Below are 17,231 nucleotides of genomic sequence, written 5' to 3'. Positions count from 1 at the left end.
AATCCCAACAGGACCAAGAGACAGGTGTTTATCAAATCAACAAACACTTTTTTTATTCAATTTTTTTAAATTACTAAATAGATAAGTTTCTACATTGAAATGTAATTTAGGATAAACCTGTCAATTATTTTCTAGGAATTTTTTTGAAAATGCCTCTAGATGTAAACTCAGACTGTCTTCAAACTTGAGATCCTCCTGCCTCTGCTTCCTGTGTGTTAGGATTATAGGTGTGCACCATCATCCCCAGGTACCTGTTAGAGTTTTAGCAAGCAAGCGCAAGCTCAGAGTATGCACCCCACCCCCACCATCCTTTGTAGAATAACATGTATGACATCAGACCTTTTATTAAAAACAATTACTTAAGTTACTTTATTACAGCTACAAATAAACTTTATTTGATGTGATGTAATAAAACATTTTTTTCAAATTTAACAACATGTATCTGACATAATTGTTATTTAAATTATGAATATAAGTATAGACGTTCACTCTAGCGAATCTGCAGCTCAAGAATTTGTACACACGTTGTCTGAAGGGACAGTGCCTACCTCCCTTCCACAGGAAAGGGGTCCTTCCCTGCTCTCATAATAAACATCGGTGACATCTGGAAGAAGTCCATAATCCACTTTGTAACTCTATTTTATCCTGTGAGAGGACAGCCTCCTTAACTGTAGGAAAATAATATTCTCTTTCAGTTCTCTTTTTATCAAATAAAGGTGTTCATTCATGTCCCCTGTAGGCATGGGTACTCTTCGGATCTGTGCCTTTCCCTCTCCTTCACCCAGACTACTACATAGTAACATTTAAATGATACTATACACAAAGGAACCCTTTCTGTTTCCTTATCTGTCCTTAACATTGACCATTTTTATTGGTGGGAGGGGGTTAGAGGACAGAATTCATCAGGCACACATTTGATTTAAGATACAGAGAACACAGAGACAAATTCTCCACATGAAACAGAATGGTGTTCTAGAGTATTAACAATGGGGGTTCAAGTGAGCGCTAATTCACACAATTCAAACAGTCCAGTTGGATGACCATGCTTACACTGTCTCCAGAAACAACTGCAACCATTCACGGATATGCTATTCCCACACTCCCTGCTCATAACACACCATTATGGACCAGCCCTGTGGGCTCCTTGCACCCTTGTAGAAGATGAGAGTAAACAACATGCCAAGAATCATGTTAATATACAATGCGGTGAGACGGCACTCACTCTTCTCCAGTTACCATTCTTTCTCAGGAGCCTTCAAGGAGTGTGAGTGCAAGAAAAAGCTTTATTCGGGTTTTCTGCCTCTCTCCATCCTAAGATCTGTTCCTGAGTTACACCGTAATGATAAAGGATTTAACGGTGGACGTACACTGGTGGAAAGTCACAAGGACCCTGCAGAAAAGCCACAGTATTTAACAGAAGCTTTGAATGAACACTGCTCCGGGGAATCGCTTGTATTAGCTGATGACTGGTTTCTGTTTTCTAACATGGACATGCAACACATTCAACACGATGCTTACTGCCATTTGCTTGGAAAGACACCCTTCTGATAGACCACAAAATGAACTCTCTCTCATGAATGGTTCCTGAAGAGTTACCACAAAGCCTAGACGGGAAGCATGGGAATTGTGCGTTAGGATTTCCCCCCACTCTCATGGATGTGGATTTGTGGAAAGCACCAGAAACTGCTTCCCTCCCCTCCCAGAACCCAGCGCTGTAGTGTGCTTACCGCAGAGATGACTGGCTGTCTGACACTGAGCATTTTTTTTTCATTTAAACACAATATCACTGATCCACAGAAAAAAAAGAGAGAGGTTGACATCTCCCTCAAGATACACTTTGTACAACAGATCACCCCTTGTCACATTTCAGCCATGCCAAGAAGACAGAAGCCAAGTTCTGTTGTGCAGTCTCAGCCAACGGTTTTGTTGTTTCCCCCTGTTCTGCATTATTTCTTCTCCAGGGTTCCACTCTGGATCATGTATCATGACCTTTTTTCCCACAGTGGTCAGAGTTTTGTCTACAAAAGAGAGAAAGACAAGAAAATTAGCCAGACCATAAGCATGGGTTTTCATTTTGTAGTTGGCGAGGATTTTTCTTTTTTATGGTAGTCGGGGATTTCAATCACTGGTGACTTACAAGGTTGCACGAGCATCTTTAATGGGGAAGAAAATGTAATGTGCCTCTTTTTATAAATGTCAAAAGCTTTGTAACTTACAAGCCTACAATATATTTGAGAATGAGCCCCAGAAAACCCATTTAGAAATCTTTTCTAATATAGATGTACCCAAAAAATGACTTTGCTTTCAAAAAAATCTTATAATCTTTACAAAATAGGATAACTTTTTTTCTACTTGAAAATAATGACTGTTAAAAGAATAATGCCAGTATGAGGACAGATGGGGCAATGTTGGAATTGGAAAGATTTAAGCAAGGGTGGGGAGGAAGGGAGGAAAGGAGACTAAGCCCAATATAAAGATGTATTTTTAAAAAGACAAACAGAAAACCTATTTTGTAGACTAATTAAAATACAATTTTAAAAAAGATTTGAAGAAAGGTACCTGCATGGATGGAAATAACTGTTCTAAGAAGATGCAAGTTGTTAAATGAAAAGTCAACCTAGTGCGAGGCATAGGATACATCCCTGTGAATTTTTGACCAGGGAACTTAAGAGGCACCAAAACAATACAGACTATTGTTATTTCTGAGGTTGCTTCCCAACATTAGATAATAAGACTGCACTAAAGACATCATACTTTGTATGACATAAAACAGGAACTAACCTGAAAACTTCTTCCCTGATGGCTAGCTTTCATACTGCCAGAAGATACTGCACAGTCTGCTGGTAAAGAAAAATCAATAGTCGTATCTAGTTATGAATCCTTCACTCTGCAGTGACTGCCTACCAATGTGCCCATGATGGTTCTGGGGATAACCAGCCTTCTGGTTGGATTTGCTCTTTAGGAGGGAATTAATGTCACATACTCTAAAATGTTCAAAGATGGATGGCTTGGTCAGTCATAGATCTAGCCACTATTATTACTTTGCTAAATGGACATGGTTTAAAACTGCCTTTTAAATATTCATGTTTACACCTATAGATGAGTGCTACTGTCATCCAGGGTCAGAGATGTTTTTTGGTTTTGATAGAAAATGATGAAGCAATCACGATCAGTCAAAGTACTGGGAATAACTGATCACTGAATTCTCAACCTTCAGTAACAAACCTACATCACTCTTGCCAAGCCCAGAGAGCACTGAGGAAGAGAGAAGAGATGGGGTATAACAGCAGGAAGATGGGGAAATGGGCTACAAAACACTGTCCTCTGGACATCACATGGATATTACATTCATGAACTTGTAGAAGTGGTCATCAAGGGCCGAGGAGGGGCTTGTGAGGTTAAGTGGCTACTGGGGAGAGGGAAGTCATATTCCTCAGTTGTATAGCTTTCTCAGGTAAACAAACCCTTACCCATGCTCAAGAAAGCAACACTAAATGCAGTGGATCACACCACACACACAAAAGAGAGAGAGAGAGAGAGAGAGAGAGAGAGAGAGAGAGAGAGAGAGAGAGAGGATTGTTGGGGACCTTGAAAAGAAGAATGCATATGGCAGAAGGGTTTAAGAAAGAATAAAGGGGATATAATCAAACTTCAGAGTTCTCTCCTCCTCCTCCTCCTCTTTCTTTTTCTTCTCTCTCTCTCTCTCTCTCTCTCTCTCTCTCTCTCTCTCTCTCTCTCTCTCTCTCTTTCACACACACACACACACACACACACAAAATTGTATTACTTCCACTGAGAATCACCACCATTTCAAACTTAGAAAGATATGGTCTAGTGATTGACCTACACAGAAGCCAGAATCCTGCTTCCCTCAAGGCCTGTCTTCTAGACTCACAGAAGTGCTCTGGGTCATAGAGAAGTTTAAGCAACAGCTGAGGCAGTATCCGTTCTCCTAACACAGACAACACTCCCACAATTCAGGTCTCACAGACCCTGACTTGCCACAGGAGTGCTATGTTTAGGAGCTGGGATAGGCAGTCACTGGCCCAGGACTATGTTTCCAGCTTAGCCTCCCTGTCCCACGTAAGGTGTCCCTATATCCAAATCCCTTTATCTGAAGCTCTCCTCTCGGCCACGTACTTCATATAGGGTGAGGCAGTGACTGAATTTTCCTGCTGATAGACTCTATATCTTCATGAGACAAAATCTCCAGCTTTGACTCTCAACCTCACACAATAGTTCATGAGAACAGTTGCTTTATTTCAAGTCCTAGTCCCACAGTCTTGTTGGAATGGAGACTGGAAATAAGATATGTCCTCAACAAATGATGCTCCAGAGATATTTCTAGCCTGGGACCTTTGGTTCTTCTACCCCAGTGAAAGGACCACACCTAGCATCCTTTAAGTCAGTTTTGCTCCCACTGGTTCCTAAACTCTACTGAGTTCCTCCTGGATCCACTCCAACATCACCTCCAGAGCCCATCTTTCCTTATCACCCACCTGCTAGCCACAGTGATGATTCCAGGTTCCAGGGTGCTCAGACATCTTTAGCCTCTCTCCTAGTGTCATTGACACCTTCCTAGTACAGCTTCTCCCCCTCAACTCCCAAGTCACAGACCTCACCTCTAACATTAGTCTCATCACACAAATCCTTTCTGCTGTTAGTACATTCTCCATCCATTGTGGCCAGTACAATCTAGTATCACTCTTGTCAAAAACACACCTAGATCCCTGAGCTAACCTCAACCTACCCAACATCCTGATATTATTGAAGACATGTTCCAGATCCCTTGCCCACCACCATCCATAGATGGCGCAACTGTTACCAGACTATACTATCCTTCAGCACTGAGCAACCCATATTCTATGTCTTCCACATCTCTTATAAAAGCACTTCTTTCATGATTTACCATGTAAATTATCTTTCAAAGAATGCCTCTAAGCCTTATTTTTTTATTGTGTACATTTCTGTACTATTTAACTTTACATTGTGCTACCTGTATTTATTACCAACTAAGGGAAAAATGAAAAAAAAAAAAAAAACGAAGAAAGGGGGAGAAGAGCAAGGGCTGGGGCTCACTGGGAAAGTTTGTAGCATTTCTGAGGGCCCTGGCTTTGATCTTCAGCATTGTATAAAATACTGCATAGAACAATGTCCTTCCTACTTTGAGATACCTCAAGGCTAAACTCTAGGCAACTGTAAGGCATGAAGCAAAGAAGTTATTGTCATTACTAGTTGATGATGTAATAAAGGAGAAGCACTGAACTTGAACTTCAGGCAATTAATGATGAAGAAAAAAAATCCCTGTGAGAGACTTTAAAATGCCCAGGGACTAGCAAGCTCTTTGTTTGCTTCTGCCATTAAGGCAGAGACCCATCACAGATGCCTAGGATTGCAGGGGGCTTGATGTTCCTTCCCAGTTTCCCCTGGGATGTACCTCACTTCATTTCTTTTAAATTACCCCTTTCCACAAAGGAAGCAGGCAATCAGGTTGAGTTCCAAAGCTGCAGCCTAAAGCCCAGAGCAGCAAATTGACAGAATTCATGGCAGAAACCCAAGGTTATTCTGCTAGGAGTCAGTGCTAGGAGTCCCTGCAATTGACAAGGATTATAAGAGGTTCTTTAAAGAGAGAGACAATACAGCCACCAAGGAGAGGTAGGGAGACAGAAAGGAAGAGCTGCTTCAAAACAATCCCATGATATTCTTTTATAGCAAAGTATTTTAGAAACTGCTTTTTAGTGCTATTCATAAGTGATGTCAAAGAACAAGTTCTCATGGCATGATAGTTAGAAACTATTTGTGGCAGTTCAAGTCTATGAGTAAAATCATTCAATTAAAGAGAAAGAAAGAACCCTTGACTGTGTCACATGGTTACATTTTGTTACTTCCTTTATTGAAACACTTGGGAAATAGTGAAAGGCTTAAAATGGATAGTAGTGAATTAAAATTACCAGTGCAACAGAATTCACAGCTTTTATCCCTGTATTCACTCCGTTACCCCAAGGTAAATTCTCCAGTGCCTTCTGGACTCCTGAGGCTCCAGTCATGCTGATTAAGAAAATGGGAAGGAATGGGTAAATATTTGAAACTAACAACATACAGTCTAGATTGTTCACACAGGAAAAAAAAAGGAAATTGAGGTGTAGACGAAAAATAAGGGAGCCAAGAAAACTGAGCAAGAAGCAAACACTCTCTCTCTCTCTCTCTCTCTCTCTCTCTCTCTCTCTCTCTCTCTCTCTCTCTCTCTCTCTCTCTCTCTCTCTCTCTCTCACCCAAACAGCTGGATGTGAAGAAACAGGCTGAAGAAGTCCATAGAGTGGCCACCAGATGTGTGAGGGAATGTGGGAAAGTAGGGAGTGTGGGAAAGTAGGAGGAGTCTAAGGTTTTCTCCTTTACTCTGAGCTGTGAATTGGATGTCTTTGTCACTAATGACCAGTGACTGATTACGCTATCACTCAGACAGGGTGAGTATAACCCTAAATGCCACCCAACCTAATCATATCAAAGAACAAGTGAGCAAAGTATGAGGCTTCAAAAAGCAACATATGTCAAGTCAAGCCAATTAGCAGCTTTCCAACTAGTGTTTGCTTGAATGTAACTGTGCCCTATAGACCATGTAAGTTCTTACTCCGGTTGAATGAGAAAGTACCACTAACCTCAACAAGACCTAAACCCACAAGAGTGTGAGCTTCCGGAAATAAAGACTGTTACACTATCCTCTTTCCATCCCTGCCATGCCTGGTGCTATATCTCGTACACAAAAAGCCTTCCAGTATTTCTAGAAATACCAATGAAGAAACTCTCCAGCCTTCTGATTCTTCATACACAGTGCCTCTGAATCAGTGTCTGCTATTCAGATGTACTCTGTATCCACTAGATACAGAAGATATAGATGACTCCTTCCCGTCCACAGCAGTTTCCAAACCTCTCACCTTACGGGTTAGGTAGGTAAGTCTTTTCTGTGGGATGCTGTTGTGTGCATTGTAGGGTAGCTGACAGCTTCCCTGACCTATGCCAGATGTAGGTGGCAGTTAACATTCAGACACACTCCAGCTATGACAACAAAAAGTTATCTCCAGACATTGTCAACCATCTTTACGAGAAGAAGCAAAAAATTCCTCTCAATTCAGAACCTGTTGCCTATACTTAAAGTCCAAATTCTTGGAGGCTGGCATAAATCATTAGTAACACTGTCTATGTCATATCTACTCTGATCTCCAACTGTTTTCTCCCTCGAGAGTCTAGATCTTAGTCTACCCTTTGCGTAAGCTCCTAAGCTGATGGCTCTACATAAACGTCTCCTCTGTTTACTGTTAGTTATAACTGCATTGACGAGCTCCAAGGATGCTCCTTCCGAGAAGTCGTCTCTGATTAGTATAAGCACTAGATACACTTCCTTCTCCTTTGATGGACATGGCTTCCTACCTGGGATTTTCATCCTTACATAAAAAGGCTGAGTAACCACGTGCTGGGGCAGATTCAGGCTGATATAATGAAACATTTATGAACATTTATGGGCATGTTCTTTATGTTGAGAGACTAGAAAGTCCATAATTGGTTTAACTTGGTATCTGGTGAGGTGCTCTGGCTCTTTCATAAACCAGTTCCTCTGCTCCATTTATAAGGGCTCCCATCCCATCCATGAGAGCTCTGCCCTCGTGACCTAGTCACCCCATAGAGCCCCACATTTTCATACTGCTGCATTAGAGTCTATATTTCAACAAACAAATTTGGGGGAAAATAACAAATGTTCAGATCACAAAAGTATGCACATATACTTTTTGTGCAGAAATACATGAACAACAGCAAGAATGATGTTGTAGTTTATGAATCCAGCATAATGTATGACAGTCATACAAATAAACCAAATATGAATCCTCTAACATTGGGACTGATAACAAAACTGCCTGGTATAGGGTTCTAAAATGGCCTCCAAGTAAACTCTATACAATAGTCCTGACAGTAAATACTTCCTAAAGTTGTTGGGTATTTTAAAGCCAACAATCTTAACTGAATTGCTTATCCTGCATGGTTATAATTTCAAACTGAGAGATATGTAATTAGACACCATAATTCTCTCTTAAATCAAGGGACAGCAGACTATCACCTGGGGGCCTAATCCGGCTGGCCATCTCTTCTGTAAATTAGTTTTGTTGGTACATACCCATGTCCTCTTGCTTGCTTAAGTGGATGACAATGGCGGAGATGAACAGTTTCAAGAGAGCCATATGGTTTCCAAAAGCTCAAAATACTGCTGTTTGGTCCCTTGCCACGTAAGTCAGCTGACCCTGCCTAGAACTAACAGGAAACAGCACCCAAGCCTCAGCGTTAGCTGAGGATAGACAGGCAAGAATCCTTGTGCTTTATTTGAGCTGATTTGATTTTTGTGAAGGGCATGGTAGCATGAAGCTAAAAGCACTTCTGAACACAGGCTGAAATCCTGGGCTGAAATCCAACTCTATCAATCTCATCTGAAGGACCGTGGGGAAATGACTTGATCTCGCCAAGTTCTTGTTTTATCATCTTCAAAATAGAATGGAAAAAGCTACCCCATCACACGGTTTTGAAGGTTCAGTGGTTCTCAGTGGAGTGTCTGAGAATGAATCCTCCATTAATGTGGGCTATTATTTCAAACAGGAAAACCTGCTCATGTTACTTTCTAAAAAAAAAAAAAAAAAAAAAAATACTATTCTTATACCTTAATTATCTGTGAATTTAATACCTAATCAGTGAAATTATCCTGAAGGTGAACCAATGAGGCCTGTACATAGAGAGATGACCAGGGCATCATCTTGACTCACCTAATTTGCACACTGGCTGCCAAATGGGACCTCTTACCACTTGCCTCGAACTCTTCTCTGCCCTTCACACCATTTCCAAATACTTTGCTCAAACACTTTCTGCACTGTGTTACTCCTAAGAAATAAAATCAACACACTTTCCTCTCTGGCTAAACAATCCTGATGCCAGTCAGAATAACCTAGCTATTTGTCTTAAGAAATAGCTGTTTCCAGGGGATACAACAGTATGTAGACTAAAATAGGTTATCTATAAAATACCTTGCTTTCTCCTACTTACTGATGCAAAGCTATTTTATCTAAAATCTGCAGCTGTCATCAGTATAACTGTCTTATGCCTCAACACCACCCAGACCAGTCCTATAACTCTTATCACTGATCCAGCTTTATTTCCTGTATCTGAGAATTTCCTGGGATTCTGATTGGATGGGGCTCTCCTATTGTACAGCATATCTAGCAATCTCAGTTCACTTCGAGTAAAGAAGACATCCTAGATGTCTTGCTAGCAAGCTGGTGTCCACAATTCCTAGGTCATCCATGTGGTAGCTCTTCTCTTCACTATCTCAGACAAAACTCAACCAACAAGTAGACTTCTGTGATGATTATGGGTACATGGATACATCTACTGGATGATCCATTCTGTGACTATGTGATCATAAGTCAATTATCTTGTGTCAATTACCCTGAGTCACAAGTTAATTCCCTGAGAACTGGGTAGCCTGGTAGCTACGGCCATGACCATTAATATTCTATGAATGCCAGGGACAGGAGTAGATTATGGAGATAGAAATTTAAGTTATAACTCCTTCCCTAAAAATTTCAAAGTCGAGGGGTGAGGAGTGAGCAAATATTCATTAAGTGGGATCCTGTACATTTTGAAAGGCTCTGGGGATTGCTGGTAATGAGTATTCCAGAACCAGATGTTACATGCTTCTTTCTAAACGCTGCCTTTTGTATTGTGAATGATTGCATGTGTGCAATGAGTACACACAACAGAAGTTACACCCAGCTCAAGAACCAGAGTGGCTATGCTCTAACAACTTCCCGTGCTAAGAAAAGCATACTCCAGCATTTGGAAGACATGTGGTCCTAGGATTGAGGTTATGAGGTATCTAGACTTAGTTGTGACATAAGTGTAGGGCAATGTCACTCTGGCAGGGAAGGTCCCTTGGAGACAGAGCCCTCACCCCTCTCTCAGTTCATCTCTCTGCCCCCTCATCGGTGCCCAGGAACATCTCCTCCACCAGGGTCTTCTAGGATTTCATCCTAACTCTCTCTCCTTCCAACTGTCAAATCTCCTCTACATCATTTTTTTTCTTTAAAAATGACTTCATTTTACCTGCTTGCCACCCGACCATCTTGCCTCCCTCCTCTGTGATACCAAATTTAGTAATATATGAGTTACTTGAGAGGCTCTCATGTCCACATCACCATTGGCCATTTGTAGTACATTTTCAGACCTCAATTCCCATTGCCCCCTGGAGTATTGGGAGCCTGTCCCAGGCAACATCAAAAACTAAACAACTCCAGTAGCCATCAGTTCGTGGCTACCATGACAGGAAGCACTTCTTGACAGTTCAATAGCTGTCAGAGCCTTGTCCCTGCTTGTCATCTCCTGTATACACGGAGATTCCATGCCAGAAAAAACAAAATCACATCTGCTTCCTTCCCCCTAAAGAGTCATTTCTCTAGGAACTATGAGGTCACCAAGTATGTTTCATGAAAACGGAGGTACAAAAGCAATTAAAATGGTGATGTCATATGAACTCAGCTTCACAGATGGACATATCGAGATGTTATTTAAAATGAAAGAAAATGGAGAACTTCACCTCTCATGTCACCGGGCATATGAAATAAATTTATCAGCAGACCAGTCTTCTCTTCCCATTCAAATACCAACCTGTCTTGTGGGTTCTTTAAACCTTATCTTGAATGAAAGAAAGTATTCTGAATTTACACCTGATGTCTGGTTGATGATGATGATAATAATAATAATAATAAGCTAGCCACTGATGCAGGAGGCTTTCTCCAACATTCAAGAAGCGTCATGAAAGAGGGAGGGGGAATAAAAGGATGGTAGCGATAAATGACCTTACAGCACAAACTCGCTTCTCTCAGGCCTCTCAGCAAGTTTCAGAGCTTCATGCATTCCTGCAGCAGAGAGCTTCCGGTTGATATTCCGGTACTGGCACTGGAGTAGGCTACGATAGGTGGTCCTCAGGTCCCGGTTGAAGAAGGCATATATAAAAGGGTTAATGAGAGAGTTTGCATAGCCCAGCCACAGACATGTCCTCTCCACCCACAGCGGAATGCAGCTACAGGAGGTGCCACAGATAAAGGGCCTTGCTGTGGACAAGAGGAAAAACGGCAGCCAGCACACCGTGAAGGCTCCCACGATGATCCCCAAGGTAGTGGCTGCTTTCTGTTCCCTCTTGAAGATGGAGATGTTTTTCCTTTCGTGTTTGAGCAGTCTCGAAAGGTTCGCACACTCTTCCACCTCCTTCTGGAGTTTCACCACGCCATTCAGGGAGATGACGCTCTCCGGCTGCACGCGTGGGAAGCCTGGGAACTTGTGTTTGGCTGCGCTCTTCCTGGCGGCCTTGTAAATCTGATAGTACATGAACAGCATGACCGACATGGGGATATAAAACGCCACTGCGGTGGAGTAGATCGTGTAGCCAAAATCCTGGCTGATCAAGCACACTTTGTCATCGTTCACATTCTGAGCCCATCCGAAGAGAGGAGGTAAGGTGATGGAGGCAGAGAGAAGCCAGACCGACAGAATCATTTTGGCCATACATTTCCCATTCTGCCTCACGGGGTACGTGAGGGGCCTGGTGATCCCAAGGTACCTAGCAGAGAGATGGAAAGATAAGAACTGAATACAGTCATCACTGGTCACCCCTGGAGTGCTACCAGCCAGGCCCTAGTAACGAGCCTCACAACAGCCCTGTGGAACTGTTACTTCCATTTTGCAGAAAGGTAAATTGAGGCACTGGTACCTTACCTACCTGCCTTATTCCATGTCATTCCGTTGGACTGAAGCACTGCCAAGTTTTAAGTACCCTTTTGGTAAAGCTTGCCCGTGTTTTACTTACACTTTGTAGATTCTGATAACCTAAGCAGCCAAGGAGGTAAAAATGGATTGCCTGCCCTCTTAAAGCCAGGCGGGCCTAAGACATCACTCCTCAAGTGCAAAGTTGTGGCAAATCTTCAAAGCTTAGTAAGGGGTCTGTCACACTGACATTACATGCCCACATCTTCACAGTCTTGATTCCGGCCAGCTTTTAATGCCTTCCAATGTCCCCTTTGCATCGGAAAGGAGACATACCCAATAGGATCCCAGGCTTGTGAGCAATCTGAGAACGCTTAAAACTTGCAAACAGAAGTAGGAAGTGTTTATTTTTACAGCCATAAAATTCCCACAAAACAGCAGCATCAGAGGATCATTCTTTGAAATTAAAAGCAGCTTGCCTTGTGCATGTTTGAGATGGATCACCAAGAAAGGGACAGTTCTCATAAACGGTAGGCAAACCCAATGTCTTCCCCGTGTATGCTTCTAGAGGTATTTTTTTTTAATCAGGGATTAGCAATGCCAAGGGGACAAAGCTGTCAGATAGAGAAAAACAAACACAGTGAGCTGTTTGGCTCAAGACTTGATATTTGTAAATATTTGGAATTTTTCTCTTTATATTTAATAGTCTTTAGAAGAGCTTGTCATTCTGGTGGGGTTTTTTGGTTTTGTTTTGTTTTGTTTTGTTTTGTTTATGTGTTTGCTTCCATTATGCATATAGAAGCTATACCAGAGAAGCACGGGTGGCAGCAAGTTTCCAGCTTGCTAACCAACAGCTCTTTTCCTGAAAGTTTTCAATTAGTAGTTGTACTGGCTGGTTTTGTGTCAACTAGACACAGCTGGAGTTATCACAGAGAAAGGAGCTTCAGTTGAAGAAATGCCTCCATGAGATCCAACTGTAAGGCATTTTCTCAATTAGTGATCAAGGGGGAAAGGCCCCTTGTGGGTGGGACCATCTCTGGGCTGGTAATCTTGGTTCTATAAAAGAGCAGGCTGAGCAAGCCAGGGGAAGCAAGCCAGTAAGTAACATCCCTCCATGGCTTCTGCATCAACTCCTGCTTCCTGACCTGCCTGAGTTCCAGTCCTGACTTCCTTTGGTGATGAACAACAGTATGGAAGTGTAAGCCGAATAAACCCTTTCCTCCCCAACTTACTTCTTGGTCATGATGCTTGTGCAGGAATAGAAACCCTGACTAAGACAGTAGTGAAAAACTATTTTAAAATAAAAAAAAATATCTGATAATGTTCTTGATGCTTAAATTATTCCACAGAAGTTCAAATATCATGCTCTTTTTGGGGGGAAAAGGGGGTGAGCATTATTGCATTGGTTCATCATTACAAAACAGAGATGTAGTAAAAATACAAGTCAGATTTGTTTATTCGCCATGAGTGTCTATCTCTTCATCCTTCAACAGATACTCCACTTCTGGAATTGGCTCTAAGATCCTCAGACACCAAAGTTGTCCAAATCCTTTAAGTGGATACTACATAACCCCCCCACACACACACACTCATACACACACACACACACACATACACACACACACACACAGAGCTGTTGACATAAATCATGTCTAGATGACTATAAAGATATAAGCATTATGTAGAGAGTGTATTGCCATAGTTTATTGGTAGTCCTGGCAAGAGGACAAGTCTGAACACGTCCAGGACAGATACAAGCATGTGGTGGACTGGGTCTACCAATGGAGAAATCACAATCCATTGTCATTTTGTGTTGACCATAGTAATAGAGCTATTTACATATCAGGTACTTCATAAATGTGGAGTATACAGCAGTAAATTACAATGACAAAACTCTTTGAAAGACAAAGTGCAATCCTGAGGAACAGAGGGAAGGGCTGCAACCACAGTAAGTGGAAAGGGATTGTCTGTGCCTTCCAGGGACTTAGGCATTCATCTCATAGTGTCCTCATTTCACAAGCTTTGCTGCCTCCACTCATAGTAAGACTTACCCATAACTATGGGCTTATCAGCTGAAGTTAGGACCATGTTTTGGCTCCCCAAAGGATAAAAAAAAAGACAAATGAGAAGCACCCAACCCCACCCTGAAGGCCAGAAGACTCCAAGAAAGACATTCAAGCGTCTGCCGCAGTCACCTTTATGGTGGACAAATTGTGATGGAGAGATGGGAAAGATGGGGTTGCAGTGAAGACATAGGAAAGAAAGTAAAGCCTAGGGGGTTGTACAATGTGCAGAAAGTAGAACCAGAGACTCAACTGTGATGAGCAACAGGTATGAGGAGGCTGTGTAACCACCTGAGGCCATACTGAGGTCCTGGCCCAGGCTGCTGCCAAGGGCCATGGCTGGGTCCCTGGTCCCTCTGCAGCTGAAGTCTGTGCCAATACCTGTGGCCCAAGTGATCACCAAAGGTCAAGTGGAAGTCCGTCACTTAACTGTCACTGGAAACGTCTGGATGTGTGCCATGTTACAGGGGTTGGGGGAGGAATGCATGTGATCTCAGTGGCCTGAGCTATAACCTGAGAGGGAGTGGGTAGTTTTCAGTAGTTCAGTGGGCGATAGATGTTTGTCATCATTTTATAGGGGTTGGATGCAAGTCCTTAATGGTCTTGATCCTAAAGTAGAGGATGTTAGATTCAGGAAGGTCTCTATTTCTTTTTTTTTTTCTCTCTTCCCTTCTTTCTCTCCTATCTAATGTTGGGAGAAGGGTTGAGAAGGGATGAAAAGAAAAGGAGAGTTATAGAATGGTAGGATAAAAGGGTAGATTATCGAATCTACTTTTAGACTAAAAATCATTAACAAGCCAAATAATTCACACTTGTAAAGATTCTCTATATTGATACAAAATTAAGATTTTTACTACAACATACTGTATGTTTCAACTCTTGTTTAAGGTATTTGACCTATGCAACTCATTTAAAAATACAATTAAAGTTCTAGTCCTTGAAAGCTACTGTTACAAACTATTTAGGATAATTAAGAAATCCAAGTTAGTATGTAGTCAATCAATGACTAAATTGGTCATGTTAGATAATAGTCTACGTAATTATAAAACCATGCTTTCTAAGTTAAACAGATAGTAAACAAGTAATGTTTGCCTAATCAGACATACTATAGATAGAGAGATGGTCTCCAAAAACCTCAGAGATCTACAGAATATGGCATTTGAAAATCTTTTATTAATAAAGTCATTTCTTGACAGTGAGACATATCAGCAGCTGGCACCACCCCTGAAGTGGAAATTTCGGGTTTCTTTGGAGACTCAGTTATGTCCTGTGATATTTCTCGGTAAGCTGTCTTATGAGAGGATGTTTTGCTGAAGCAGACATGTGAGAGGATGTTTTGCTGAAGTTGACACATGAGACAATGTTTTCCTGAGGTAGACACATGAGAGGACAAGTGATGTGTGGAAAGAGTATAAGCACAAGAATCCAATAGACAGTGAACGATGCTTTACATTGGTTCACCTTGCGATGTTTCACTGGTCTTTGCTGACGATGCTCTTGCACTGGTATACCTTGCAGCATTTTGCTGGTCTTTACTGATCTTTGTTTATCACAACTTCATAGAGAGAAACTCATAAAAGAACTTCTCATGGTATTCCTGCTGCTTCTTGTTACTTCCAAGGACTCATGTCAGTTCCGTAGAACCTCATGGTTTCTTCTGGATCAAGCCTCTGCTACTGCTGGATCAAGCCTCTGCTACTGATCCATATTCAGTGTTTGACAATTGGACTGGATTGCTGCTACTGATTCCCATTTAATGTTTTTGACTATTGCTATCCTGACAATGAAGATTGGAATTGCCCTCAAAGAACTACTTCTGAAGAGGTTCAATATCACCCTGGTCCTATTAACCATCTTTCTCTCCTACCTCTGGTCAGTAGGTTAGAAGGGAGGTTGAAGTGTTTAAGAACCCTTATTAAAGTAGATTTTGAAAAATCTAAATCTACACACCCCCATTCCACGTTAATGAGAATTGAAAAACATCCTTATGGAGTGCTACAAATGTGGCAAGCTAGTCACTGGGGAAGATCATGCCCTTACCTCAAGTACAGACATCATGCTTTCTAAGCTGTGAACAAGCAGGACATGGAGTAAGTCAACTGCCAAGCTTTTTAAGGACAAGATGGGCAAGTAATTCATAATTCCTGCATCACAGAATAGTCTGTTGGATATACTGGGCCAGAAGGCCAAAGGTGATGCTCCAATGACACAGAAGAACCTTGGGTGACAATTCAAGTAGCCAGAAACTTCTGCCATTTCTATAATTTTGGAAGCTGTTTGCTCTGTACTCCCAGTTTACTCAAATAATATTTATACTTCTCAGGTCTCTTGTGGGTTGAAAACTAGATAGTTATAGTCTCACAATTAAGCTTAAGTTGTTTTGTATTTAAAATAATAATTTAAGATCTAAGAAGACATTTTTAGGTAGGTAAATACAAGTTATGATACAAAGTAAATTATGTACAGAACTTTGAACTCTCCATGGTTGAGAATAGAATAACTCCTCCAAAGTTGCCAAACCCAAACACACCAGACTTTGTGCATAGAATTCTTACCTGATAGTTTTCATAATTATTCATATTATGTACAGTTAATTAATGTTAAAGAAAAAGCCATTTATTGGACTAAGAGGGGGAAATGTAGAAATAATCTCTTGTCCAGTATGTAAAAGCCTCACCTGTCAATAAAGAGTTGAATGGCCAATAGCAAAGCAGGAGAGAATAGGCAGGATTTGGAGCAAGGAGATAGGAACTCTGGGAAAGAATGATGTGCAGGAGGATTTGCCACTCAGACTCAGAGGAGGTTGGACATGTGATACTGAGGAGAGGTAACAAGCCACAGGGCAGACTTAGATGAGTATTAGCAGGATAACTGAGTTATGAGCTAGTGGGGAACAATGCCTCCTATAAGGCCAATGGCATTTATAAATAAATATAGTTTCTGTGTAGTTATTTGAGAACTGGGAAGACACAGAAAAACCCAAAGGATTACAGGGAGCTATTCCCTTCATGAGAAAAGAAAGGGAGGTGACAGGGGACTAGGTACAGCCTTCAAAAGCATGACCCAGTTCCTTCACCTACTCCCAGCTCCTGAAATGTCAAGAACTTCTTGAGATAGCGCCACCCTCTGGGGAATAAGCACACAACACAGAAGGCAATGCTTTATCTGAAATTCAACTTTAAGTGAGCCTCCTATGTATTCTTTGCTCTTTGCTGATGGTCAACCAAGAACAACAGACGCACTGTGTGATAACTGATTGCATGGTTTATCCTTGCAGGCATAGCTTGTCTAATGTAACATTTTAAGACTATAATTACCAAGCAGTTCCCAGGCAGTTTTGTGAGAAAGGGGTATTTTTCAAAAATCTATGTCATG

At 41.5% G+C, this 17,231-nt stretch overlaps 1 protein-coding gene across 3 annotated transcripts in view; it reads right to left on the bottom strand.

Annotated features, from left to right (window-relative positions):
* Positions 1-436: 436 nt before the first annotated feature.
* Positions 437-17,231, bottom strand: part of Htr7 (5-hydroxytryptamine receptor 7) — a 94,230-nt gene continuing 77,435 nt past the window's right edge. The window contains exons 2-4 of one of the 3 annotated variants that reach the window (XM_021152079.3): positions 10,895-11,650; positions 5,952-6,048; positions 437-2,018 (exon numbers count right to left, since the gene is read on the bottom strand). In XM_021152079.3, coding sequence (XP_021007738.1) covers positions 2,007-2,018; positions 5,952-6,048; positions 10,895-11,650 — 865 coding nt within the window. In that variant the 3' untranslated portion in view covers positions 437-2,006. Of the gene's footprint in view, positions 2,019-5,951; positions 6,049-10,889; positions 11,651-17,231 lie in introns of all 3 variants that reach the window. The other 2 variants (XM_021152081.3, XM_021152080.3) reach the window with 2 other exon arrangements.

This window comes from Mus caroli, unplaced genomic scaffold, assembly GCF_978045245.1.
Source record: "Mus caroli unplaced genomic scaffold, Mus_caroli_1 scaffold_20, whole genome shotgun sequence".
NCBI lineage: Eukaryota > Metazoa > Chordata > Mammalia > Rodentia > Muridae > Mus > Mus caroli.
The sequence above is the reverse complement of the archived record's forward strand: the minus strand, read 5'-3'. Positions and strand labels throughout refer to the sequence as shown.